Source organism: Felis catus, chromosome F1 (assembly GCF_018350175.1).
Source record: "Felis catus isolate Fca126 chromosome F1, F.catus_Fca126_mat1.0, whole genome shotgun sequence".
NCBI classification, from domain to species: domain Eukaryota; kingdom Metazoa; phylum Chordata; class Mammalia; order Carnivora; family Felidae; genus Felis; species Felis catus.
In genome coordinates this window covers 23,477,932-23,505,580 of record NC_058384.1, presented here as the reverse complement: position 1 = coordinate 23,505,580, position 27,649 = coordinate 23,477,932, and the positions used below count along the sequence as shown (strand labels likewise).

At 37.9% G+C, this 27,649-nt stretch overlaps 1 protein-coding gene across 10 annotated transcripts in view; it reads right to left on the bottom strand.

The window, feature by feature from the left end:
- The window catches only part of EDEM3 (ER degradation enhancing alpha-mannosidase like protein 3), an 80,192-nt gene extending 55,130 nt beyond the window's left edge, over positions 1-25,062 (bottom strand). For 5 of the 10 annotated variants that reach the window (XM_019821730.3, XM_019821731.3, XM_019821732.3 and 2 more), the window contains exons 1-4: positions 24,664-25,062; positions 19,438-19,483; positions 5,319-5,419; positions 4,755-4,794 (exon numbers count right to left, since the gene is read on the bottom strand). In XM_019821730.3, coding sequence (XP_019677289.1) covers positions 4,755-4,794; positions 5,319-5,419; positions 19,438-19,483; positions 24,664-24,824 — 348 coding nt within the window. In that variant the 5' untranslated portion in view covers positions 24,825-25,062. The remainder of the gene's footprint in view (positions 1-4,754; positions 4,795-5,318; positions 5,420-19,437; positions 19,484-24,663) is intronic. The other 5 variants (XM_019821735.3, XM_011291003.4, XM_011291002.4 and 2 more) reach the window with 2 other exon arrangements.
- Between the last annotated feature and the right edge of the window lie 2,587 nt (positions 25,063-27,649).

The following is a 27,649-nucleotide window of genomic DNA, read 5'->3' as shown; positions in this document are numbered from 1 at the left end:
AAAAAGGTGGTATCTAAACCCCCTCCCCAAATTAAATGCCTACATTATAAGGAATCTTTATACACTTCTTTTTTAGACACATGAAAATATCATTAAGACTTTACAAGAGTCATCACAAAACCAGTTTCTTAATATATAACCCATGACCTAGAGCTGCATGAGACGAGCTCTACTCATCTCACTGACTTGGTTTCCAAGACAAAACAACTCGAAAACTTTTTACCAAACATCAACTATTCACCAAACATCATTATAAAGGTTGCTTACTCTTACCTTTATTTTTTGAGAGACAGTGTGCATGTATACACGCAAGCAGGCAGGAGAGGGGCAGAGGAGAGGGAATCCCAAACAGGCTCCCCGTAGTCATCACAGAGCTCCACGCAGGGCTCAATCTCACAACCCATGAGATTATGACCTGAGCTCAAATCAAGAGTCCAACGCTTAACTGACTAAGCCACCCAGGTGCCCCTAGGTTGCTTACTCTTGTAAGAGAACAAACACATCCTTCAGAGAATGACTGATCCTAAACCAAACACTACCTGCCATCTTCATCCATGGATGCCCTGAGCCCTAATTGAGGAGGAGTATAATGTTGTGATCAAGAGCAAGCCCTGATTTGAACTCTGGTTCTTTCACTCCCTACCTGTATAATCTCAGTCAAGTGACTTCTGTCTCTGAGCCTGTTCCCTTACCCATAAAAAGAAGAAATACCTACTCTCATAGGACTGATTTCTTAAGTAATATATATAAAGTACTTTCAGTAGAGTGCCTGACTTAATAAGTGTTTAATATCATTGCTGTTATAATTATTATTACCACGAGCATCTAGAATCCTAAGGATTCTATGGATTCTTGCAATGAGCTCCATAAAGTGGCCAATGCATTTCATAGTTGCTTTTCCAGTCTCAATTAAAACTGTGTCAGTGAGCCCTCAGGCTCAACTACTGATGCCAACAGTTAAAACCATAAATAGACAAGACCACTTAACTCAAGTTCTAACTACAACCCATTGTGCTTATTTCTTATCGCACTTTCTAGAGTCACTGACAAGACATTTTGCAGTGACCAGAACATTCCAACTGCCAGACCAGAAAAGCCCTGATATCAATGGGATGCCTAGAAGACCACAACCTACATGCCCCCTTCCCTGCCCATGATCATGAGTTGAGCACCTACGGACCCCCGCCCATGATCACGAGCTCTCTGCCTGTTCTCCTGCATGTGCCCCCCCCACCTCATTCCCCAACCTCCCCTTATAAAATTCTAGGTGTCCATCTTGCCTGCCAAGAGGTCAGTTGTACTTACCAAGAGGTAAGGCTTGTACTTGCTACCGCCCCCAGGTATCGGCACCCAAAATAAATCTCTTTTCCAAACCCTTCTCTCTTGAGTTATTGACTTCTCAGAGTTTATAAGAGTTTGTTTGCCACCAGTGTTGGTAAACCCAGCCAGGAGCTATGTTTCTGATTTGTCCAGCCCCCTCAGGATTCCCGAGGAGGGAGCGGTTGGTCAAGACAGTGTGCCAGGTCTTAGCTGTTGGCTTCCTGAGTTATGGTTGTGATAGATTGTTCGGTGACAGGTGCACAATTATGTGGTATTTAGACTCTAAACCCATGAAAAACAGTTTTCCTTCACTTGATTGTTTTATCTTTCTGTTTGATAATATTTTCTAGTGCTTTTTCACCTGATTCGATACTTTCACTAAAAATTCTAATTTAAGTATAAAACATTCCATAAGAATTTGACTAAAATTCAAATAAAAGTAAAATTCAGGGTAAGTCCTGAGTAAAATATACTATGAAGCCTGGTTTTAAACTAACTGCTTTTCCTTGTCAATCTCCAAGTCCAAGTAAATTCTGCAGCCAACGAGCGCAGATGCATACCTTTTATCACTTTTAGAATAAAACACAACTGTTTCACTCACTCACACATACACTTCTTAGTATCATTTGTTAATTTTATTCTTCTTCCTGAATCTATCTCCTGAGAACTACTTCCAAGAACTGGACCAGTGTTATTTGTTTCAAAGGAGCATAAAAGTGAAAAGTCTCTTGATCCATAATTAGAAAATTCACTCCAAATCCTCTACTGGTTGATGGGATGGGTTATTTATTTTGAGAGAGAGAGAGAGAGTGAGTGAGCTGAGGGCACGGGCAGGGAAGAGGCAGAGAGAAAGAGAGGGAGAAAGAATCCCAAGCAAGCTCTGTATTGTGTGCTGAGCCTGATGAGGGGTTTGATCTCAAGACCCTGGGATCATGACCTGAGCTGAAATCAAGAGTCAGATGCTTAACCGACTGAGCCACCCAGACGCCCTTAGTGGATGACCTTTTAAGCTCCTAGGTGATAACAAAGAATGAATTCAGGTCTCTTCCTTTCCCCTATCATCTTTAATATTTTGATATCTTTCTTTCTATACATTTCATGGTAATGTAAAATTTTAAGATAAATTTAAAGTTTTAGTTCTTGGCTTCATTACATCAATAGAAACCAGGTGGCTAGAATCAGGAACAGGTTAAATTTAAATTTCAAACTAGGACAACAGAAATTGTATTTAACATATCATGGTATGACCAAAATAAAAATAGAGTTTTATGTACATATGTGATATGTTCTATTAATATTTTCAAATAAATCACAAAATAAATAATCACAAAGTCAAGGCAAAGTAAATTAGAAATATAATACATGTATTGATAAAATGTACAAGAAAGCACTCCTTTTAAATGTAGGAAAAAAAACTTTCTAAACTACTTTAATTCTTCTGTTTAAATTAAAAAGAAAATGTTTAAAATAGTGTTATGAAGTTATGATGATATGTAATAAGTTACTTAGGTTATTCCTACTTGAAAATACTAAAATTTAAAGAGTTTATATAAAGTATCATTTTTTAAATATTTGTAAGACTTTTATCAATCTTCCTTCTTAACCCTTCTTGAGGATAGCTTCAACAAACAGACAAATAGGAGTTACTTATCTGAATCTGAACCAAAGATCAGTAAGAAATAATCCCTTACAGTTAATAGGAAACTTAAATGCCTAGTCTAGGCCCTTCTGAGGTGAAAACAGGAACCCAGAGAAGTTAAATAATTTGGCTAAGGTCACATACTAGTCACAAAGAGCCCGAACTCAAGTTTATACCCAGGTGATCGAAAGCACGGTCAGCTAACCAGCAATAGCAGCACCACCAAGTGGCAGCTTATGAGAAACAGAGATTCTTGGGCCCTGGCTTCAGTCTATTGGATCAGAATCTGCATATGAGCAAGGTGCCCAGGTGACTTTGTGGTATGTTGGAGTTTAAAAAACACTGCATCAGTATCCAGTATTTCTCAAACTTTAGCATAGATCAGAATCATCTGGGAGCTTGTTAAAAAACAGACTACTGGGCCTCACTCCCAGACTTTGATTTAGTATGTCTGGGGATGAGGCGCCAGAATTTTGCATTTCTAACAAGTTGTCAGGTGATGCTGCTGCTGCTGCTGCTGCTGCTGCTGCTGCTGCTGCTGCTGCTGCTGCGATATTTTGAGAACCGATGCCAAAGTATATAATTGGCAAAACCTGAAAGATATCACCTGGGTAATAATTAATGACCACTCAATTAGAAGCCAACAGATTTCTAAATATGGGAAAGTTACACAGACTTGAAACCACGTTTTTTCCTTTATTTCTGATAAAAATGTTTTACAGCATATGATATCTGAGATCCATGTTCAAGAAAATCAACTAAGAGCTTACAGAGAGCTGATGGGGAACTTGTCACAGGGAAGGATAAAGCTGACAGAATGAGAAATAAACGTAATTTCACCTATGGTCTTTCCTAACACAGAGCTACTGCTCTTTGCTTACTCCACCATGTCAATCAAGGTACATGCGAAGAGTATAACACAGCTACAGTTACAAATAAGTAACACCACTTAGTTCCTCCCAGAGTGGTAATTTGTGCCTCCGGGTACAGAAGGAGGGAAGTGAAAGGGGGGGGGGGGGGCGGGGAATGCAGAGGCGAGGAAAAAGAAAATGCCTAGCGAAAGAACAATGCAGACACAATACTGGGAAGAAAATCTTGGTTCTGAAAATTTTCTGCCACCCCAAAGATTTTTTGTTTTGCTTTTTAAAATATTAATCAGTATTTGAGATATTAACTCAAAGCTGAGAATTATGTCCTAAGGAAAATCCTGAAACAAGCCTACTTTTGCACTGTAAGTGGTCTAAAAGTAGAAAACTAGAAAGATACTGTATTTAGAAATCATGACACCTAGAACTCAATCTTTCTCCTCTGTCATAACAGACCATCCCCAATCAAAATTAATTAAAATGATTTTGTATCCCATGAGTCTGAAAAGGATTGCCCAGAAGTGATCACTTAGTGCCAAAAATCACTGCTGGGTAAAAATTAATTTTTTTAAATGAACATAACCTATAGGAATTCTAATTTAACAATTTTAGTATCACTGTAGTATGCCACGGAACAAATATATCAATGGTGTTTTCTTAATCTCTTTGTATAAAGGGAAGCAACCTTCCTGATTAAAAGTGCCATCACATAAGCTGACATATCTACAAATTATTTCATTATCTCCATGATTTCTACATAATTTCATTTGACATTCACGTGAAATAATCAACTCAGTAGGGTGAAAGCAGAACACCTTAAATTCTGAAAACTTCTACTTCAGACTTACTGTGTAATGATTGTATTCATATTTGAGTGTACATATTATGAAATTTATAAAATAAGTAAATTCAAGAAGAATCCAACCTACCACAAGAGTGTCCAAAGAATCAATCAGTGTCAAGGAAAATCTAAGAAACAAGTATAATGAGATACAAACCATTAGAGTTCTGAATACTTTATCCATGAATTTATAACTAAAGATGTATCTATGCCTTATTGACTGGTAGTTTCTATTAGCTAGTACTTCCAATCATCTACAGTACAATGTAACTTATAAAAAAGCACTGAAGGCACCTGAAAAACCTGAACATTAATTACATTTTAATGTTCAGTGTATCTACATATCTTTCAAATGAAAATATTCATTAACTCTTTTTAAAGCAAATAAAAACATTAAAGCATCAACACCTTATAATGTGTAGACTTTATATACATTTCAAAAGTTACCTTAACAAACAACTTTTCACTGATTTAAGAGGTAAACTGATTTTTTATAAAAGATAACAGAAGGAAATAAAAGAGTTTAATGTTAATACTTAAAGCAGTCCTTGAAATTTAACCAATCCCCAGAAATACAACTGTAAGCTACATCTAGGAAGCCTGAGACTTGGGACCCAGGAGGTGCCACACCACCCACTGCGTTAATGCTCACTTTCCCAAGGCGTCATCAACGTCACCCCGACTTGGTTCCTGGCCTCTAACACGACCTCTGCAGGTTAAAGGCATGAGTTCATCAGCTGGGTAAGCATGTTCCTGCAAGGAAAATTTTAGTGAGTCACTGAGAAAAATAAGAGAAAGCAAACATCACCCAGGACACAACCTTCTTGCAGTTATTAAAAAAACAGGGTAAGATAAAAGTTAGAAGTTCTACTATTCTTACAGTCTATGGGATCTGTTTTTAAAAACTTTAGTTTCAAATGTTTGAAAAACTGCTTGGAAAAAAAAACCATACTAAAAAATATTTCTTTAAAAATCTGATAATCTGCTTCTGTTCCACCCAATCTCATTCCCCAGAGGTAACTACTGTTAAGACTGGCATTTATGCTTCCAAATGTATCCACATATATTAAAATACATGCACATATATAATTTACATTTTATTTACAAGCAGCTGCTCACGCCATATGCATACACTGCTCTAAAATGCTCTAAAAGTTGTTTACTTAAATCACAGTGCAGTTTGGGGCGCCTGGGTGGCGCAGTCGGTTAAGTGTCCAACTTCAGCCAGGTCACAATCTCGCGGTCCGTGAGTTCGAGCCCCGCGTCAGGCTCTGGGCTGATGGCTCGAAGCCTGGAGCCTGTTTCCGATTCTGTGTCTCCCTCTCTCTCTGCCCCTCCCCCGTTCATGCTCTGTCTCTCTCTGTCCCAAAAATAAATAAAAAACACTGAAAAAAAAAATTTAAATCACAGTGCAGTTTTTCTGTGCTAGAATTTTAGGGTTTTTTGGTTTTTTGGGTTTTTTTTAGTAACTGCAAAATGATCACTTGATATTAACTATTATTATTGAGTTCTTATGTTCTAAGCACTGTTCTGTGCAGTTTAGTTCATTTAATTATCACACAGCCCTCTGAAACAAATTCAATTATCCCTTTCGCACAGATGAGAAAACTGAGGCCCAGAAAAGTTAAGTAAGCTCAGACATGCAACTAGTAAATGATGAATCCAGAATTCAAACCTGGCAACCTGACTCCAGAGCCTATTACCTTTCATAGTACCTCACAATATTCCAAAGTATAGATACAGAAAATTTACTCCTCTATTGAGGAACATATAGGTTGAATGCAATTTTTCACAATATATAAACAATGCTACAATAAACATCTATATGCATATATCTTTTGTACATATGCTTTTATTTCTATAGATTAAATCCCTAGAAATAGACCCAGTGGGTCAAAGGTATAAATATTTAATTTTTGATACCTATCAAACTGAAGACATTCCAAATTTACATCCCTATAATACTCTCACTAACATAGGAGATGATCAATCCAATGTAGGATCCAATTCCCTCTGGAATCTAATTCTCTTTTTGATATAAAATAGGGATGTTAACTGTGTTTGTCCCCCCAAAATAGCTAATTTTCTAAATGCTGCTTTTTAAACAATCCATCTTCTCCCTAATTGCTTGAAATACAGATTAGTTCAAAATTGTCTATACACACGTTTCTGTAGTCTCAATTTTGTTCTACAGTCCGATTTGTTTGACGGACCTGTTTCCTACTTCTACTGCCCTACAGATCTATTTCCTGCTCCAGACCATTATCTTCATTACTTTATTTTTGCACCATACCTTGCTACTTAGTATAGCAATTTACTCTCCCCAAATTATTTTTCTTCAAAATTTTCTTAACTACTTTTTCCAATTTACTCTTCTGGAAAACTTTCAATTTTTCTTAAAATTCCACTGAAATTTTAACTGGAAGAGCCTAATTTGAGGAGAATTGATACCATTAACAATTGAGTCTTCCCATCTAGGAATGTCACTACATTATTTCAGATCTTCTTTTATGAATTTAGTTTTCTTCTATAGGTTTCATCCATTTCTTAATAGTTATTAATAGGAATTTTATGTTTGCAATATTATTTTGAGAGGAATTTTTTTTTTAAGAATGACCATGAGAGTATTTCTAATCCAGATGGTAATACAGCACATGCAAAAAAAATCTTCCCTCTTATTACACACAGAAATGTTGTCAGTGTTAAATTATTTTATGTATGTATGTATGTATGTATGTATGTATGTATGTATGTATGTATATTTGACAGAGCCCGAGCAGGGGAGAGGCAGAGAGAGGAGACAGAGAGAATCCTAAGCAGACTCTGCAATGTCAGCGCAGACAGAGCCAGATGTGGGGCTCGAGCCCACAAACGGTGAGATCATGACCTGAGCAAAAATCAAGAGTCCAACCCTCAACTGGCTGAGCCACCCAGGCACCCCTCAATTATTTTAAATACACAGCTGAGCTTGAGAACAAGAAAAGAAATTCTCAAGTACCAAAAGTGAATAATGGGATACAGAAGATGAAGCTGCAGTGACCACAACATGGGCATTAGAAATAAACAGAGGCTTTAGTGGGAATTATTTTAATGCCCAAAGGGTATGAGAGTTGATGGAACTGGCCCTGCACACATGGCCGAAAGCCAGAGGCAGGTTCTTTAAGTTGGATAGTTGCCTCAGTGAAATCTGACTGGCACATCCCCACCTAATGGCTACAGGTCTTAACAGAAAAGGACAGAAACCAGAAAGACCTGCTGAACTTTATATTTTCTTCTCTAGGGGACAGTCCCTAAAAGATTCCTCTAAAATTAATGATATGATTATGAAAAACATTTAGAGGTTAGATCACTGTGCTCATGTATTTCAATTTCAGACAGTATTTACTGACTCCCTGACAAGAATAATAGGATTAATACATTCATACTGTTCCCCATTCAATTTAGGATTTTTGTCAATTATGTTATTATAGGCGGTCTTCGCATTCACTATATACAAGTTTCTGTAATTTATTTAAATAAACCCTCAACAACATGGTTCAAACTTCAACCACCGTATGTATATTAACTGCAGTAAGTGCACAAAACACAAACTTCGGTGCCAGTTCTTCGATCCACAAGTCCCTATGTAAGTAACAGATGCTCGTCATGATCCGTGATCAACCACACACTTCTTTCGAAGTCTGTCAGTGATGTGATCACTGTGTATCTATTTTTCAGTTCATGCACAGCAAGTGTGCAGTTGTCTCCTTGTCAGCCAGTGGTAATCGTGCATGACAGTTTGATGATTTTACAAAAATGGATCATCAACAAAGATTAGCCAACAGAGATGAAAGTTCAGCAAAGAAATGAAAAATGAGGACACTGAAAATGCAAATGGAACCGAACGTAAATGGGGTATAGCACAGCCGGCCACGGAATGTAGAGGACGCCAGATCGCTCCAGAGACGCCGGGTACACAGCTGGAGGAACCGAGTGAAGGCATAATTATCTACAAAGATAAAGAAAGTAGTTGCGACATAAAGGGTGAAGATGTCACAAGGGAAACGATACCTGCACAACGCTTCCCATTAAAGAAATTCCCAGAGGTATTTCAGGGTACGTAGTGCAAAGGGTAAAATTTTTCAAACGGATCCAAATTTTGAAAGGGGGACAATTCACCACCGCACACAGAAGATGTGTGCTCTGTTATTTTAGGTCACACAGTGAGATGAAGGCAAGCCAGGCAAGAACTACCGGATCCTCTTGTTAGTTTTTGCAAAGAAGTGACACTTCAATTTGCAAAGTCTCTAATATTTTGAATATGAGTTTTGCTATTTTAAAATCTTCTTTGTATACTTATAACCATTAGAAGAGAATTTAAATGTTTTTTTTTTTTAAGGTTTATTTACTTTTGAGAGAGAGAGAGCATGAGAAATGGAGGGACAGAGGGAGAGGGGAACAGAGAATCCAAAGCAGGCTCCATGCTGACAGCAGCGAGCCTGATATGGGGCTCAAACTCACAAACCGTGAGATCATGACCTGAGCTGAAGTTGGACGCTTAACCGACTGAGCCACCCAGGTTCCCCAAGAATTTTAAATGTTTTGACAAAGACTTTAAGATGTTTATAACATTTCTATTCTGGTCTAGAACCATAATTCTCACAGTTGCTAGTATTAGAATTTTACCTTAAGTAGTAGTCAACACACAACATTTTTCTGTGGCTTCTCCATTCCTGACTTTTTATTTTGATTCAGCTATTGGTTGCCTGGACATGTCCTCAGATAGGTTTTTGTTTGTTTGTCGGTTTGAAAAGAGTGTCAACAGTGTTGTTACTTCTCTGGTATTCCTGGGTTAGGATGTCTCTTGTCTTACACTTGAAAAATAAAATGTTTATAAAATGCTTGAGATGTATTTTCTTTCCTTCAGAAATCTGAGGATACTGTTCTACGACCTTCTTGCATTGAGTATGGCTATGGCAAAGTTTCTAAGACTAGTCTGACCCTTTTTTGAATGACCTGTACGTCCTATACTTGTATGCCCCTATGGTTCTTAATTCTTGAAGTTCAGCAGAAAAACTCCCAGTTCCACGTCCAACTCTATCCTACTGCCTCTAACTAAACTCAGTTATCTATATTCCAAATCCATAGCAGCAGAAAAACAGAATAAAGGATAGGAACGCTAAACACATGGTTAAACAGAAAAGGAAGGACAAAAAAATAATAAAGTAGGCTAAAGAATACAAAAAGCACTGAAGACTGCAACCCTTCAGGTATTTAAAAAAGTGCAGTGCTCCATAATGATTCATTTCCTGAGGAAAGGATTCCAGACAACAACTGCTTGCACTATAATTAGAATCCACATGCAGCTACTAATTTCTGAATTGAACATATTGTAATTTTAGTATTACATAAAAATTTTAGCATAAATTTCTAATAACTTTTATAGGTCTTTAACATATTAAGCTCCTAATTTCTTTTTTAGTATTAATCCCAACAGAACTATGATTTCCCAGAATGCATACTATTTTTGATTGCTTAACTTTCCTATTTAGCACATAAACAATTAGAAGTAACTAAAAAAAAGTGGTATCTTTTTCAGCTTGCCGAGGTATTTCGCAACTTTGTAAGAGATCATTCAAATGTTAATTGTAAAGAGTTCCTTACTACCGAAACCACCACTTAGAAGCCTTCATACTACTATTTTTAGGGTTTCACAAAAACACATACATGCGCAAACATCTCTATCTGAAATTAAATATGAAACTCAAACCCCAGGCTTATCTAGATAAGAAAAACATTAATAGCAATTATAAGCAGAATAATCAAATTAGGGAGCTTTGAACCAGATGTAAAAATACTTCACACCCCCTATTTCAAGATTAAGGATAAAAACAAAACCACAGCCTTTTCTTTGGGTTGACCACAAAGTGAACTACAGTTGGTTTGCATCAATCCAGAGCAATGCATATGTGGCAAATAAGCAGCCATGATTACACTTCAAACATCCTGTCTATTTGAGGTACAGGAATACTTTCTCTTCACAATATGTTGCCAAAACAAGGGATAACTACTTCATACTGCTATGACACAGAACCATGAAACACACTTAACGATTATCACTCAGAAATAAAACTCAGGTGAGAAAAGAGTCCTACACAAATTAAGTAGAACATGGGCCTAGCTAAAAGCAAGAGCAAATACATAAAACAAAACAGAGTAGGCTCTCCATATCAGATTTTAAATTTACGAGAGCACTGAGGTGACAGAACCCTGCTCTAAAATACTGAAGTCAAAGCAGCATCAAACACTGACTTTAGTAAAACCAATTCTGTAAACAAAGGGAAGAGACTTTATTTTCCTAAAAACATCAAAGGCATTATTTATAAAAGTGAGTTATTAAAAATATCAAACCTAATTTCCCAAGCTATACACATTTTTAAAATGTCATATTCCATATCCTTCTTCTTAAATACCTCCCTCCTTGAGGCAGATAAGGTATTCCTCCCCCCAAAAATGAACTGATATTTAATATACCACCTCCCACATACTGACAGCATATGCTAATTACTGATTGAACTGCATAAGTTTATCTGTTCTTTTTCACCCCAAATTTTCCTATTCTCTTTTGTTCACTACATTCACTTATTAAAACATTTTTCAGGTATCAGGATTTCATTTAGCTAAATTATTAAACTATCAGACTTACTTCCTACATCAAACATTTGTTGTCCTCTTACAGAGTGTACTTTATGAAATGTTTCTCAGCACTGAGGAGAAACAAGTAACAACAAAAGCGCAGCTGTCTCATAAGATTTAATCTCTACATAGCAGAATGTTAGCATAAAGTATGTACTCAAAATTACATGAGAAAGAAGTTTCCAATAAATCAATCGATTTGGTTTTTGATCAATTATAAAATAACTTATGAAATAATGTTACATGAAATGAATAAATGATAAATAATAATGTTGTTGAAAAGTCCTACTACTAACAGACTTTTTAGGAAGATTATATCAATAGATTTAGAAAAAGCATTTGACAAAATTCAATATTCCATAATGATGAAAACTCTCAGTAAACTAGAAATGAGAAGAAAGTTACTCAACCTATTATAGGACATCTTATGAAAAACCAACAGCTAACATCATACTTCATAGTGCAGGCTAACTGCTTTCTCCCTAAGATTAGGAGAAAAGCAAGGACCTTCCCACTTCTTTTCAAAATAATACTAGAAGTTCTAGCCACTGTAATAATAATGAGAAATAAAAGGCACATAGATCAGAAGGAAAGAAGGAAAAGTCTCTTTGCAGATGATGTGATTGACAATGTAGAAAGTCCTAAGGAATTTCCCCCCAAAAAACTACTACAAATAACAGGTGAGTTTAGCAAGGTTGCAGGATACAAAGATCAACTGACAAAAAGTTATTGTATTTCTGTATAACATCAGTGAACTGGACAAACAAATCTGAAAAACTACAATTTACAAAAGCATCAATATATGAAATATATGTAAGTTTAATAAAAGATGTATAAGACCTGTACACCGAAAACTACAAAAGACTGTTGACACTAAATAAGACCAAAATAAATGGACATGGATACCATGTTCGTGGAATAGAAGACTCAATATTGTTAAGTCAAACTCCCTAAACTGAGCCATAGATTCAACATAATCCCAATCAATAGCTCAACAGGCGATTTTGTAGAAATTGACAATATGATGCTAAAATCTATACAGAAATGCAAAGAATCTAGAATACCCAAAACAATTTTGAAAAAGAACAAAAAGCCAAAAGACTTACACTGCCTGATTTCACAACTTAATATCACACTTACAACAGTGTGATATTAGTATAAAAATATTCAGATCAATGGGAAAAAATACATGCACATATGGTTAACTAATTTTATATAGATATCAAAGTAATTCAGTGATAAAAGGATATCCTTTCAACAAACAGTGCTGGAATAATTGGATATCCACATAGAAAAAAATATAAATTTACCTTCACCTCATTCTATATATAAACACTAATTCAAAATGAGTGATAGATCTAAATGAACAAGTTAAAATTATAAATCACCTAGAAGAAAACAAGAAAATCTTTGGGATCCTGGGCTAGGCAAATATCTTTTAGGCAGCATGTAAAAGAAAAAAGAAAACTGATCGCAATATAAAACATTTGCCATTCAAAAGACATTGTTAAGAAAATGAAAAGGCAAAGCACATATAGGGAGAAAATATCTGTGATATGTAATATAGGTGAGAAAGGATATCCAGGATATATAACTCTTATGACTCAGCAATAACAGGACAAATGATTTTAAAATAGACAAGAGATATGAACACAGGCTTCACTAAAAAAAGATATACTAAGCACACAGGAAGATTTTCAGCATCACTCGTTATCAGGAAAAGTCAAATTAAAATCACAAGAACATACCACTACATATCCATTAGAATGGCTGAAATTAAAAGGACTGAAAATACAACGCACTGGGGAAGATGCAGAAACTTTTATACATTGCTGGTGGGGAATACAAAATATTACAGACACTTTAGGGAAGTTCTGTAGTTTTTTTTTTTTTTTTTTTTTAAGTTCATTTTATTTTTGAGAAAAAGAGAGACCAGAGTACAAGCGGAGGAGGGGCAGAAAGAGAGGGAGACAGAGAATACCAAGCAGGCCCTGCACTGCCAGCATAGAGCCTGATGCAGGACTCGAACTCACAAACCATGAGCTCGTGACCTGAACCGAAAAGAACAGTTGGATGCTTAACCAACCAAACTACCCAGGCACCCCTGCAGTCCTTATTAAGTTAAACGTATTCTCATATAACTTAGCAATCCCGTTCCTAGTTGGGAAATATATGAAAATATATGTCCTTATAAAAATTTGCATGCATAGCAAATTTTCACAGCAGTCTTTTTAATAGTAGCCAAACACCAGAAACAAGCCTAATACTTATTTATCAATTGGTGAGTAGATAAACAAATGTGTTCTATCAAGTCAACTGAATACTATTAAGCAACAAATAGGAACTACGGTTAAGCAACAAATAGAACTATGGTATATCCAACAACATAGATAAAATCTCAAAAGCATCATGTTAAACAAAAGAAATCTGAATCAAAAGACTATATTCTATACGATGCCATTTATATGAACTCCTAAAGAGGAAAAACTGTTGTGCCGAAAGCAGATCACAGGGGTTGCTGGAGGTCAGAGGTGTGGAAAAGGAACTCACTGTTAACACGAGGAAGCTTTGTGACCAAAATGTCATATGTCATGACTGTGGTGGTCATTAAACAAATGTATACAACTGTCAAAACTCAGAATTGTGCACTTAAAGATTTTTGTCTATAAATTATACCTAACTAAACAAACAAACAAAAAAACCCTGTGTTCTACCGAGTTAAAGTCAGAGTGTCATGATAAAATATCACAAGAGAACACTACAGAATTTGTCATTTTGGCAGTTTTAGGATGCTCTAGAAGTACAGACCAAGGAACACTGGTTAACAAAAAGGTAGTCCCACACTCCTCTACACACAAAAAAGGCACATTTAAGCTCCTAACTTACCTCCTCCCAGCCATTAGCACTGCTTTTCAAAAAGCACTTTATTTACAGAATTACTCTTTTTGATGAGCAAACTATCAAAAAGAAAACATCGGGTACAGAGTTTCCAATGTGGAACATGAAGACGTTCTGGAAACAGATAGTAATGGTTACACAACATGCTGAATATACTTCATGCCATAGAAATGTTCACTTAAAAATGGTTAATATGGTGAATTTTATGATACTTTTTACCACAATAAAAAATGTTTAAAGAAAGTAGTATTAGGGGAAAAAGTAATTCTAAGAAAACTTACACAAATCTAGAAATTTTTAAGGAAGTTGTGCTTTAAAACAGTTCCTTTGGTTCCAATGATAAGGACTAATCTACTGTTTCTTTGAACCGTGCTCTCACAAAATCAAGCTTAAAAGTGGTTATTAGGTATGATTCCACTGAGTTACAAGAAACTGTTCTTACCAACTCTTTTAAAGTTTATTTGTAATGTTTAGGGCTCTACCAAAGTACAGGTTTTTTTTTGTTTTGTTTTTTTTTTACAACTTGTAACAGTTTGAGTTGTCTACAGTAACAGGAAAAACCTCAGGAGACAAATATCAGGTCAAAGAGCTCAGATCCAAAACGGTTCTACATTTGGTGGCCTAAATACATGTCATTTTGTTGTCTAACTTAATCTGCAAACTAACCTCAGCACAAATACTAAAAACATACTAACAGAAGTGCTAGAGTGGCTATGGTCTGAGGTTAAATTAGGCCACACAAGAACTGCCAAAACAAACATCAAATTTCATGTTATTTGGGGGGAAAAGAAAGCCATCTGTGCAATTTATTGTGGATGAACTGCAGTCTGATTGGGACTAGAGATACGTCAAACATAGTTGTTATTATATTAATATTAAACCAATATTGATAAAATATTTTGGTTTTAAAATATTTAAAATCAGAAAATGCCTGGATATAACAAAAGATGGCAGAGTTGTATTGCCCTACCTAAAGCTGGCGGGGCACTGCTATTGAAAAATAACATTTGCAGAACTTGGGGAATCCAAAAACAAAAACAAAAACAAAAACAAGGAAAGGAAAAAAATAAGCTCAAAGGGTACATGCCTAGAACAGAAAAGAATGTGTGTTTTAAAGAAGTTCTAATCACAATCTGAGGAACGAGTTTAGAATCTAGATGAAGTTTAGGAGGGCAATTTCAATCTCAGGCAGAGAATGGATAATGATAGTATTAGTAATAATAACAGCAAACTCTTATACAGGGCTTCCTATTTGCCTGACACTAGTTCTATGCACTTGAATGACATTAACTTGTTTAATCCTTACAATGTCAGTGTGGGGCAGGCAATAACCACTGGAGAGAGATGAGGAAAACAGGCTCAGGGAGATTAGTTAACTGTCTCATTGCAACCCAGCTGGCAGGTGACACAGCTACCTTAGGGTGTCCTGTCCCATTTCCAGACTTCTCACTTGCTCTTTATATTGTATTCTTTGGAAAATACTGTTTTCCTACGAACTAAGGAAGTTAAAAGGAATTGCTCTAAACGTGCACTAGAATGGAGAGTAATATTAAGGAGGACTAGTGAGAAATGAAAAGATTTCAACACTTATTAACAGTCCACTATGTGCCAGGCATTTTATATTTCGGCATAGTAGGCAACTAACTACAACAAAAGAAGTAAACTTCTAGATCCCCAAATTCACCATAAACTCATATCTTTAATGAAGCTTGTTAAATGATTTCTTTGAATTTATGAGGCAAAGATATATCATAATAATCAAATACAAAAAACCCCACTATTTGATTACATCTTGACAAGAATACAATTCAGTTCTTTAAAAAAATTAATTAAGTAAGCATTTGTGTACCAGGCATGATTTTAGGCACAAGACCTATAAAAGATGAATTTATTAAAAATTCATTAAAATCATATTATTAATAATATTAATCATATTAAAATGATCCCTGTTCTCAACCATCTTACAAGCTACATAGGAAGACATTGCTCAGAGGGTTAAATGATCTGTTTAGGGTCCCAGCTGTTAACTAGCCAGGAAAGAATTAGAACTCAAATCCGTCTAATTCCAAAATCTATATACTTTTGCTCTACAGCAAGCTAATACTGTTTGAGTACAATAACTGGAAAAAATTTTCAACTGACTTCAAATAACAATATAGAGCACCTGGTCTCTATTTAATATTTTAGAACTGTTTCAGGTTAGCTCAGAACTTGAAAAGGGGAAGTGAGAATTCTAGACCAAATCTTATGTTACAAATTTCACATAAACTGAGCATAAGTACATTACAAAAGTCACTCATGTTGTAAAAGAGTTGAACGTTTAAAAATATCTATTGCAGGGGCACCTGGATGGCTCAGTCTGTTAAGTGTCCGACTCTTGGTTTTGGCTCAGGTCATGATCTCATGGTTCGCGAGTTCAAGCCCCGCATAGGGCTTGGATCCATGCCTCAGATCTCTCTCTCCCTCTCTCTCTGTCCCTCTCCTGCTCTCTCTGTCTCTCTTGAAATAAATAAACGGAGAAATAAATAAATAAATGATAAAAATATCTATTGCGGTAGATTGCAGATGGGTGTGGATCCACCAGAAAAATGGAAGACAGTGTTAATTCCAGGAGTTCCCCATCTTTGGGGTTGAAATCCCTCTCCTTTAGATCTTATAAGTAGGCAGGTATACCAAAGTTTCCCAGTTAGGATCCAATAAATAGGAACTACACCAGGACGTCCTCTGAGAGCTGTTCTCAGTGTCTGCTTTGTTATAAACCCACTTACTACGGTGCATTCTATAATAGGAAAAAATGTATTGATAAAACTTTCTGCCATTTACCTAATAAGAGACATTAAAGATACTGTGATTTACAAAGACAGGATCCTCTTCACAGTGAAATGTACTAAACTGGGGCACCTGGATGGCTCAGTCAGACTTCAGCTCAGGTTATGATCTCACGGTTCATGAGTTTGAACCCTGCGTTGGGCTCTGTGCTGACAGTTTAGAGCCTGGAGCCTGCTTCGGATTCTGTGTCTCCCTCTCTCTCTGCCCTCCCCCACTCACACTCTGCTCTCTCTCAAAAATAAAATAAACAAACAAACAAACTCTAAACAAGAAATGTACTGAATTGATCCAGCTATTCAACTTTGGAACCAAAAGTATGCATTTATGAGATGACTAAGGTTTCAGGGTATAGCATGGGTCCGTTTGACCACCTCAAAACTATTAGCCTAGCTTTTTTAAATTATGCTTGGCTCAAACAGAATTAACCAGAGAGAAATAATTTTGAAAGAAATATTAAGGAAATGGCCAAGAGCTTTAGATATGAATTTAAAACTGTGTTTTCAATATTGCAAAAATACCCGAAACTTCATTACCATTATTTTCTAAAAACCTTTTAAAATGTGGGGTGCCTGGGTGGCTTAGTTGGTTAAGCGTTGACTTCAGCTCAGGTCATGATCTCACGGTTCGTGGGTTCGAGCCCCGCATTGGGCTCTGTGCTGACAGCTCAGAGCCTGGAGCCTGTTTCAGATTCTGTGTCTCCCTCTCTCTCTCTGCCCTCCCCCACTTGTGCTCTGTCTCCCTCTGTCTCAAAGATAAACATTTAAAAAAAAAAAATTAAAAAAAAATTTTTTTAAATGTGCACTATAGAAAGGAACAGGAAGTATCAAATATAAAACATGCTGAAACAATACAAAAATGCATAAAGTATGTATGTACTTAGATGTTTATAAAGATGTTAATATATGAAGATATTTGGGTAATATATAATGTAAAAATGGATTCACAGAATCAGTTGTAAAATACTTAAAGCAGAATCAAAATGAGTTCTTTGCCAAACTTTTCCCAACTATATTTCATAGGCCTTCATGTTAAAAGAAAATCTGCTAGCATATTTTAAAACGTAAAAACAAAGTCATAAGTATTCTCAGAATAATTTGATTACTCTTTTCAAAATGACACACATTTACCCAGAAAATGTTCTTTCAACTCTCAAATTTGCCCTGCTAGTTCATCTTTTTAGAAATTAAACACTTTTTCCCTGGAGTCTGAGATCATTGTATTAAGGGGAAAGAGGAACGGAGAAGTAGGGGGGCAGTTACAACCCCCTCAGCCCTACTGTCCCCCAAATGGCTCCCCTGTACTGTGTGGGGATTCATTTTTTTTTTTTTTTTAAGAGAGAGAAAGAGCATGAGCAGGGGAGAGGGGCAGAATCTTAAGCAGGCTTCATGCTCTGTACAGAGCCTGATGTAGGGCTCGATCCCACAACCATGGGAGCACGACCCGAGCTGAAATCAAAAGTCGGATGCTAAACTGATTGAGCCACCCAAGCACCTGGGTATTAATTTTTTTCTCTTTTTCATTTTTAAAAAATATTTATTTATTTTTGAGAGAGACAGAGTGTGAGTGGGGCAGGGGCAGAGAGAAAGGGAGACAGAATCCAGAGCAGGCTCCAGGCTGTGAGCAAGCTGTCAGCACAGAGCCTGACGCAGGGCTCAAACTCACAAACTGCAAGACCACGACCTGAGCCGAAGTCGGACGCTTAACCAACTGAGCCACCCAGGCGTCCCTTAAATTTTTAATTGTGGTAAAAAGAAAAAAACCATGTAACACAAAATTTACCATTTTTAAGTTCAGTACCATTAAGTATATTCACTGTTGAGCAACAGATTTCCATAACTTTTTCATCTTGCAAAACTGAAACTATTTCAACCCCAGTGAACACTAAGACATTTACAGTGTATCTGAAAAGCAAAATATATTCAAAGACCACTATGAAGACAAATTTGGACAGAAACTAGGTCATATTCTGTCTCTTTTAAGCAACGGTTTTCTTCAGAGTAATAAAGTAATGTTGCAGCTTTTTTTTTTTAATTAAGAGAATAATTTCCCTGAAGGCCAGAGAGAACATCTTACTCATGTACATCCACAGTATCTAGCTATATAAACCACTCAATAAACACTGTTGATAGTACCAAAGGAAACAACCTAAGTACAAAGTTTCATAATCTAATTCAATTTTTACCTATTTAATAAACTGGTCCTTTAAGAACCAATTATCAGGAATACTCTGTTAACCTCTGCTTGCACTGTTTTTTAAAAACTTCCTTTAAAATAATGTGCTATTAATTCAGGTTTCAAAATTCCCAGGTGACTGTGCTGATACAACCATCTGCTCACATAAATTATGTCAAGATAAGCCTTTTACTTACCATATAGTTACCATAAGCATGATCAAACATTTCCAGTACTTGATTCCTAATTTTAAAAGAGCAGAAATAGAAAAAAGTTAAGAACATTCTATTTACTGTTTTTCAAAAAGCTACAGCTCCTTCATACACGTGCACCAATTAAAAAACAAAAGAAAAAAATAGTTAGAAAAAGACATAAACAGAGTCAAGAAATAATCAGTGTGAACAGACAAGCTTTCATGAAACACACAGGGCTAGGCCAAACTTACTATTCCTAGCAATTTATGTAAAATTTACCTTATGTTCCCTAAGAAAACTGATAAATGATGGATGCCGTGCACAGAGAAGGAAGTCTGATGCTGAAAAACAATTACCTCTTAAAAAAATTATTTAACATATCTGTCTTAAAAGGAAGAATATTGCTGGAGACCTCCAAAAGAATTGTTACAATTTATTGCTTATATAGAGTATATATACTCTAGCAAGAGAGAGGTGGGTGTGTAAGGATATGAAATAACAGTACTCTAACAGCTTCTACTTTCCCTTTTAAATAAAATCACTAATGCTTACTTTAATACATATTTATTAATACATATTTGTTCACACTTTCAAAAGACCAATTTTATGATTTTACGATGTACTCTCTGCTCTTTTAAAAAACTGTCAAAAAGTCAAATAAATAATATTCATCTCTAAAATGAGAAAAATAGGGGCGCATGGGTGGCTCAGTCAGTTAAGCATCCTACTTCAGCTCAGGTCATGGTCTCAAGGTTCGTGAATTTGAGCCCCATATCGGGCTGTGCACTGACAGCTGGATAGCACAGAGCCTGCTTCTTTTTTTTTTTTTTTTTTAATTTTTTTTTTCAACGTTTTTATTTATTTTTGGGACAGAGAGAGACAGAGCATGAACGGGGGAGGGGCAGAGAGAGAGGGAGACACAGAATCGGAAACAGGCTCCAGGCTCCGAGCCATCAGCCCAGAGCCTGACGTGGGGCTCGAACTCACAGACCGCAAGATCGTGACCTGGCTGAAGTTGGACGCTTAACCGACTGCGCCACCCAGGCGCCCGCACAGAGCCTGCTTCTGATCCTCTGTCTCCTTCTGCCTTCCCCTGCTTGTTCTGTCTCTCTCTCTCTCTCTCTCTCAAAAAATAAACATCAAAAAAATAAATGAGAAAAATAATCCTCAAAAAGAAATTTGTGTGTTTTGGCTATCTCTGTGTCTTAAAATCCCCAAGATGACTGTTTAAAATGGAGATATCTGATCCCCACATCAGATTTACTAAGTCAAAATCTGTACTGTCTCGGCCAACTAACTAGTCTTTCAATTAAACACTTTCAAGTTTGGGGTCTTGATAACTATACAAAAAATTACAAATGTTTTACGTTTGTTTGTTTGTTTGAGAGAGAGCAGGAAAGCACACAAAGCGCACACACAAACAAGTGAGGGGCAAAAAGAGTGGGAGAGAGAATCTTCAGCAGGCTACAGGCCCAGCCTAGCATAGAGCCTGATTCAGGGCTCGATCTCACGGTCCCTCAGGACTGTGAAATCATGACCCGAGCTGAAATCAAAAGTCAGACGCTTAACCAACTGAGCCACCCGGCTGGCCTTGTTCTACATTTAATGTTATGGTTTGACAAAGCCAAATATCTAAATAATTAGCAAAGGAAAAATAATTCGGTAATCTTTTATTAATGCTATTATTCCCAAAGTTCCAATCACTAATAGCAAGAACTGAAGAAAGTGTTAGAGAAAATGGCTGGGTATAATTTTATTTTACTTCCTGTTATGTTGAAATTCTCATTTTAAAAACTGTAACCATGGATAATGAAACACTGGTAATAATAAAGCTAGCAGACAGAACAGAACTAATTTCCAGATCCTGGCTATAATGGCCAGCAAAACCAAGCACACTCAAAACTTATAAACTGAATAAGGCCTGGCAAACTTTTTATGAATAATCATTTTAAAACCATCATTTAAAACAAGATCTTATCACTTTGCTAAAACATTAATTCTGTATGTGTTTATATGTATGACAGAATATGGACCAAGTTATCTCAGAAAACTATGGAGTATCTTAAAGAATTCTTCCATACATTTCTTTATTATATTACAAATGATAAAGATCTCTCAAATTAGCTAATAAACAACCAAAAACAATGTTAAGATTTTCTTTTCAAGCACTGATATCAACAAATGGAATAAGGAAATCCTTCTTTCTTTCACCGAAGTGGAATCAATACAAGATTATTGTCAAGAGGTACAAATTCCTTTAACTGGCAATGGCACTGCCCACACACACACGTTATAGATAACATAAACTGTAACTCGGTAACCCAAACTTCGTAAGCCCTTGATTTTCATGATTACGAATAAATCACGACTGCATATGAGAACGTGTTATTTTCCAACCCTTACATTTATGCAGTACATGATCATCAGATTTCACAACACATACTTCAAAGTGGAGATACTTAATATCCAGTTCAGTGCTCTCTCCTACTTAAACACGTAAGTCTACAAAGTCATATTTAAATACAGAATGGTAGATAACTATACTCAACAGAAAAAAAAATGTCTCTAAGATGGTTTTATATCTATTCAACAAGTGAATAAAAATATGTTGGAAATCAGATCCATAGTTCAAACATTATGTCTTTTTCTTCGCTTTAAAATAATTTTTGTAAGTCAGCTTTATCTAAAATTCCACTGCCTGCCAAGGTGCTATAGAAACTGCATTTATACTTTTTCTTTTTAATGAAAAGAGAACATTAACAACTGCTGTAATATTTAAATCACAAAAACAAAAAACAATATTCCAGGAAGGATAAGACTACATATGACCAAGTAAAAATTCCATAAACTGTAAGCAATTGAGCAACTCTTTACTATTAGTGATAATTCCAGTCTGTATCATCAGTTTGGCTTGGTAGGATAGGAAAAAGGGTGGGGCATTTTATGCTTTTTATCATAAATCATTATTTGGGCTTTAAAAAAAAAAATCATACAGGTAAACCTAATGAATCAGAGTTCAGGTTCCCGAAAATTCCCAGAGGGGAAAGCAATCAAGCAATTATGTATTTGCGGTTTATAGCTCCAGATTCTTACTCTCAAAATTGGAGCTGAAATTCCAAGCCACTTTGGTTGGATTCTTCCAGTTAAAAATTAATTTTGGTCAACAAATGACTTAACTAATGACTCTTCTTCAAATAAAAATTTTTAACAAAAAAAGAGAAAAGGGAGTGGTGATCAAATAAGATACGTTCTATCCTTAACAGACTTAAGCTTCTCTTTCCAAATCTTATGAAGTGCAACACAGTGGACAGAACGTCTCTGAAGTCACACAGATCTGGGTCTGAATACTGGTTCCACCATTTACTAACTCTGATTTTGAACAAGTTGACCTTGAGTCTCAATTTCCTCATCTGCACCATGGGAATCACATTCACCTCATTAAGAAACAGGGAGGATTACAGAGATGTAAAGAACCTGGCACAGAGCAGGGCATTCATTAAAACAGTTATCGAGGATACATTAAATTCATAAAGAGAGAAAATGTAAGATACTTATTAAGGGTTTACTGGGGCGCCTGGGTGGCTCAGGCGGTTGGCCATCCAACTTCGGCTCAGGTCATGATTTCACTGTTTGTGGGTTCCGGGCCCATATCGGGCTCTGTACTGACAGCATGGAGGCTGGAGCCTGCTTCAGATTCTGTGTCTCCCTCTCTCTCTGCCCCTCCCCCACTCGCACTCTGTCTCTCTCTCTCTCTCTCTCTCTCTCAAAAATAAACTTTGAAAAAAAAATTTTTTTAAAGAGAATTCCCTGATATTTTTGTTTTGGTAGCTGATACTTTTTTTTTCCATCAAGCATCTTTTGTTTTCTTACTTCTTAATCGTTGTCTAGGAAACTAATACTCTTGCAATGATTTAAACAATAAGGAAGTACGTATATAAAATAAAACTGATGGTTCCATCTCACCTCCATCCTAATCCCAGGGGTAATCATCTTTCCATGTTTTTCTGAGCTTTGACAATTTCTATTCTGCATTTAAAAGAACATAGGATGGTACTATACATATTATTCTACAACTTGCATTTTTGTCTTGGGAATATATCCTGGATGGCCTTCTACCTCCTCCATAATATCTGAATATTACTCCATAATACAGATGCTCCAAGAAACAGTTCCAGTCTTTAAAAATGCACATCCCTGTATACCTATCTCTACATCAAGAGTGCTTTTATTTCTGTAGGATAGATTCCCTGAGATGAGATTAATGAATCAAAGAGTAGATACAATTTAAATTTTAGGAGATACTGTCAATAAGTTACAGCAAATTTACACTCCCACCAAGTCTTTTCTCACACCTCAATTAGTTAGTACCTGTGTTTTGTACTAATCTGATGGCAAAAAAGAGCTGTCTCATTGCTTTAATCTGCCATCTGTCACATTTAAGAGGTTGAGTAACTTTTCATGTTTATTGATCATTTGCATTTCCTCTTGTGTGAATTAACTCTTCACACCCTTTGCCCATCTTCTTACTGGTTCTTGGCTTTTTCTTATTAATTTGTGGGACCTAGCATATATTAGGAATAGTGATGCCCAATTAAATGCTGTATATATAACTGATAATTTTATCACACTCTCAAGACTGATAAGACTACTTTGAACAAAGGGAACGGGTATAATGAACTGAGGCTTCTAAGTAATACCATCAAATATTGTTCTATTAGAAAGTGCAGTGCAACAAAACACTGCAAGGAAATGGTAAATGTGTAAAGTTCAAATTTCAACGTACGCCCCCTTTTCCGTAACAGGTGTAAAGACTATTTCCTTAACTACTGTGAGATCAGCAACATTTTCCCAGCTGGGAGCTCACTTGTGCGAGAATCTAACCACGTCTCCGACGAAAGACAACCACAGGACTCTGGCGCGTAGTGGCACGAGCTGTAGCCCCCTTCACGGGACATTGACATGGCAGCTGCGTTGACACACCACGGATGGCCTCAAGGAGGCTGCACATGTCACCGACGGCCCAGGCGACACCCCGATGGTCCCTCGAGGTCGCACTGCGGGCGACGATCCCCACCTTCCCGGACCCTGTCCTCCCCGCCAGGGTCCTCGCGGGGCAACCGTTCCAATCGCGACAGGAGAGGCCACTGCACGCCCGGGTCGCAATGACAGGCACCTCGCCTGTGGTCCACCTCCTGAGGAAACCCACCCCAGGCTTCCAGGCACCCTTACCCAAGCTTCTGTCTCTCTTCCCTACTCATGGGCGCGGCCCCCGCCGTCCACACAGACGTGGCCGACACCAGGCAGAAGGCGGCCGTCGCCGCTACCAGGCTCCATGGCGCTCGCTGGGGGACCGAGGACCCACAGCCCCGGCCGCCGCCGGCTTCGCTCATGGCCCTGCGGTTCCGCGCACGCGCAGCGGCTACGCCCGGCCGGTGGGACACATTGCCGGACGCGGGTGGCAAGGGGGCTGCGAGCCGTGCCGAGGGCGGGATGCGGAGCAACGCAAGCGGTAGCCGTAGCCGAAATGCTTCCCGAAACCGCCGAGCCGGTCCCCAGCGCCAGCGCTGCCACCGCCCTCCGCCCTTAGCAGCCCGGAGCGCCTCCCCCAGCTTTCCGGTGTCGTAGTCTAGGAAACCGCCTCCCCCAACGTTACTTCCGGGTAGGGCCCGGGGCGTTGAGGCTCAGGACCAATGGGGACCAGATCGGAGAGGGGCTGGCTCCGGGGACAGGAGAGGGCATTGGCCGGGAGAAGTGAGACGTGGACAAAAGGCGGGACCTCTGGCTTCCGCCCTCCTCCGACCCGCGAACTTGCGACTCGAAGACTACAAGTCCCAGCGTGCGCTGCTTTCCCCGGCGGGCTAGCAATCAGACTCCGCCTGGCTAAATTTCCACCCTGGGTGGGCGCGCTGCACTCTGGGATGTGTGGTCGTCCGAGGGTCACAGGCGGTGACTAGGATCCCGCTTCCAGCGGCGTCTTGCAGCCTGTCCTACCTCCGGGGCTGTAGGCTTACGAGTCCTGGGGAACCTGTCAGCTGTTTATCCCTCTTCCTGCGCTTGACGCTTCCCGGAGGGCTGGCCGGATGAGGCTCACACGTCCCCAGCTCGGTGCTACCCGCTTTCGGAAGTAGTGTTGGGGTAGCCTCTGCCCCGAGAGAAAGTACAAAACAGTAACAGCAAAAGTGAGTTGACCTTTGATGCCACGTGCTGAGTTTTGCTTGCACGTTCTCTCATGCACTCTTCTCAACTCTCACAAGTAAGTATCACCATTCCCATTTTGCAAATGAGGAAACCGAGTCTGAAGAGGTTAGGTAACAAGTCCTCGTTACACTGCTGGATTAGACACCCAACAAACCTCTGTGACTCAGGAGTCCTTGCATGTAACCACATCCACAAGGATTAAAGAGAGCACGTACTTGATTAATAATAGTTCTCTAAAAACCTCAATGTAAGGAGAGTAGTGAGCTTGAAAGAAAATTTAATGAAGGAAATTGGAACTTGCAATTTATTTTGATCACTGAGTCCCACATTAACTATTGGTAAAATGAGTGGGTTCCTCTTGAAAAACCACATTGTATTTCTTGTGTGATAATTGAGTAGGTAGGTGCAGAGTTTAGGTGCGGATATGATCTCTGTGACCACAGGAAATCGCCTGCTGATCCCCTCAGCAGCGTTCAGCTGTATCTCTGGAAACTTTTGTTGATTTTGATCACTTTGCATCATATGCTTGGCTTTCAGACCGGCCATTCATGTGACACCAATGACTCTTCACTCCTCTCTTTCTTAAAACGCTGGTGTTCCCTGCATTTTAAGGTTTTCTTTTTGTCTTTTTTTCTCTTTGTACACTATCCTTTGGTGATTTCTTCCACTCATGTGTATTCAGCCATCACATGCCTGTGATTTCCGTATCTGTCCTGATCTCTAGACCCACACTTCCACCTTCCTGATGGAAATTCCCTTCTCTGTGGCTCAAGGTAGCTCAAATGTAATATGTTCACTGTTTCAAATTAATGCCTTAGAATCATCTTCAACTCCTCCTCCTCCTTCATGGTCCACACCCACCCACTTGCCAAATTACATAGAGTCTACTGCTATCACTACTGGCTGGCACTCCTACTTCTTCTTAGTTCAAGCCTCATTACCTCCTTCCTGAACCATTGCAATGGTCTCCTAATTACTTCCCTGCCACCCTACTTTTCACAACACTGCTACCGGAGTTGGCATTTAAGGACATCTACAGACCCTCTGTACATGTCATCTCCCTTATACCCCTGCCCTGCCCTCAGATTCTATGTGGTAACTAACGAATTCTCATGTTATCCTCTGCTATCCCACCATTTTTGCAGAACACTCTTCCCAATGAGTTGGCTCAGATTTCATATCTACAAAACCCTTTCATAGCCTTACAGCCAGTGGAAGTCATTCTCTCTGGGCGCCTGGGTGGCTCAGGTGCTTGAGTGTCTGACTTAAGCTCAGGTCATGATCTCACAGGTTGGTGACATTGAGCCCCACATCAGACTCGCTGCTGAGGAGCAGCAGTGCGGAGCCTGCTTCAGATCCTCTGTCCCCCTCTCTCTCTGCCCTTCTCCCATTCATGCTCTTTCTCTCTCTCTCAAAATAAATAAATAAACTTAAAAAAAAAAAAGAGAGAGAGAGAGGTCATTCTCTCCCCTATTCTTTCATTGTATTTTATGTCTTTATGATTGTGTTTTTCACAGTCAGCCATGCCCACTAGATTATGACTTCTTGAAGGATATGGACTTCACCTTAATTATGTTCCAAAATTCAGCACTGTGCTTCTGCTGTTATAGATACTTAATAAGTGTTGAATATACTTGTTTCCATCTTCCTTCAGTTTCTTTATAAAATGGGACTAATATAGTCTTTTTATCTACTTTTATGAAGGTTGTGAGAACACATGAGGTCATTTCTGTACAATATTAATTTTATTCCTTTTATGGACTTGCAACCCTATATCGGTTCCATCCTGGATCCTCTTTGGCAGCTTTAAGGATGCAGTTAGCTAAATAAATAATACCTGTGAATTGTTCTTGGCTCTGGCATAGAGAACATGATAAGCTAAAGGTCAATACCAACCATCCAGTATTTGAAAACTAGGAACAAAGAAAATAGAAAAATAGTCAATGACCTTCAGTTGTATGAAATGTAGTCAAGTCAATTATTTGTAGTAGATTATTGGCAGTAATTCACTTTTCTT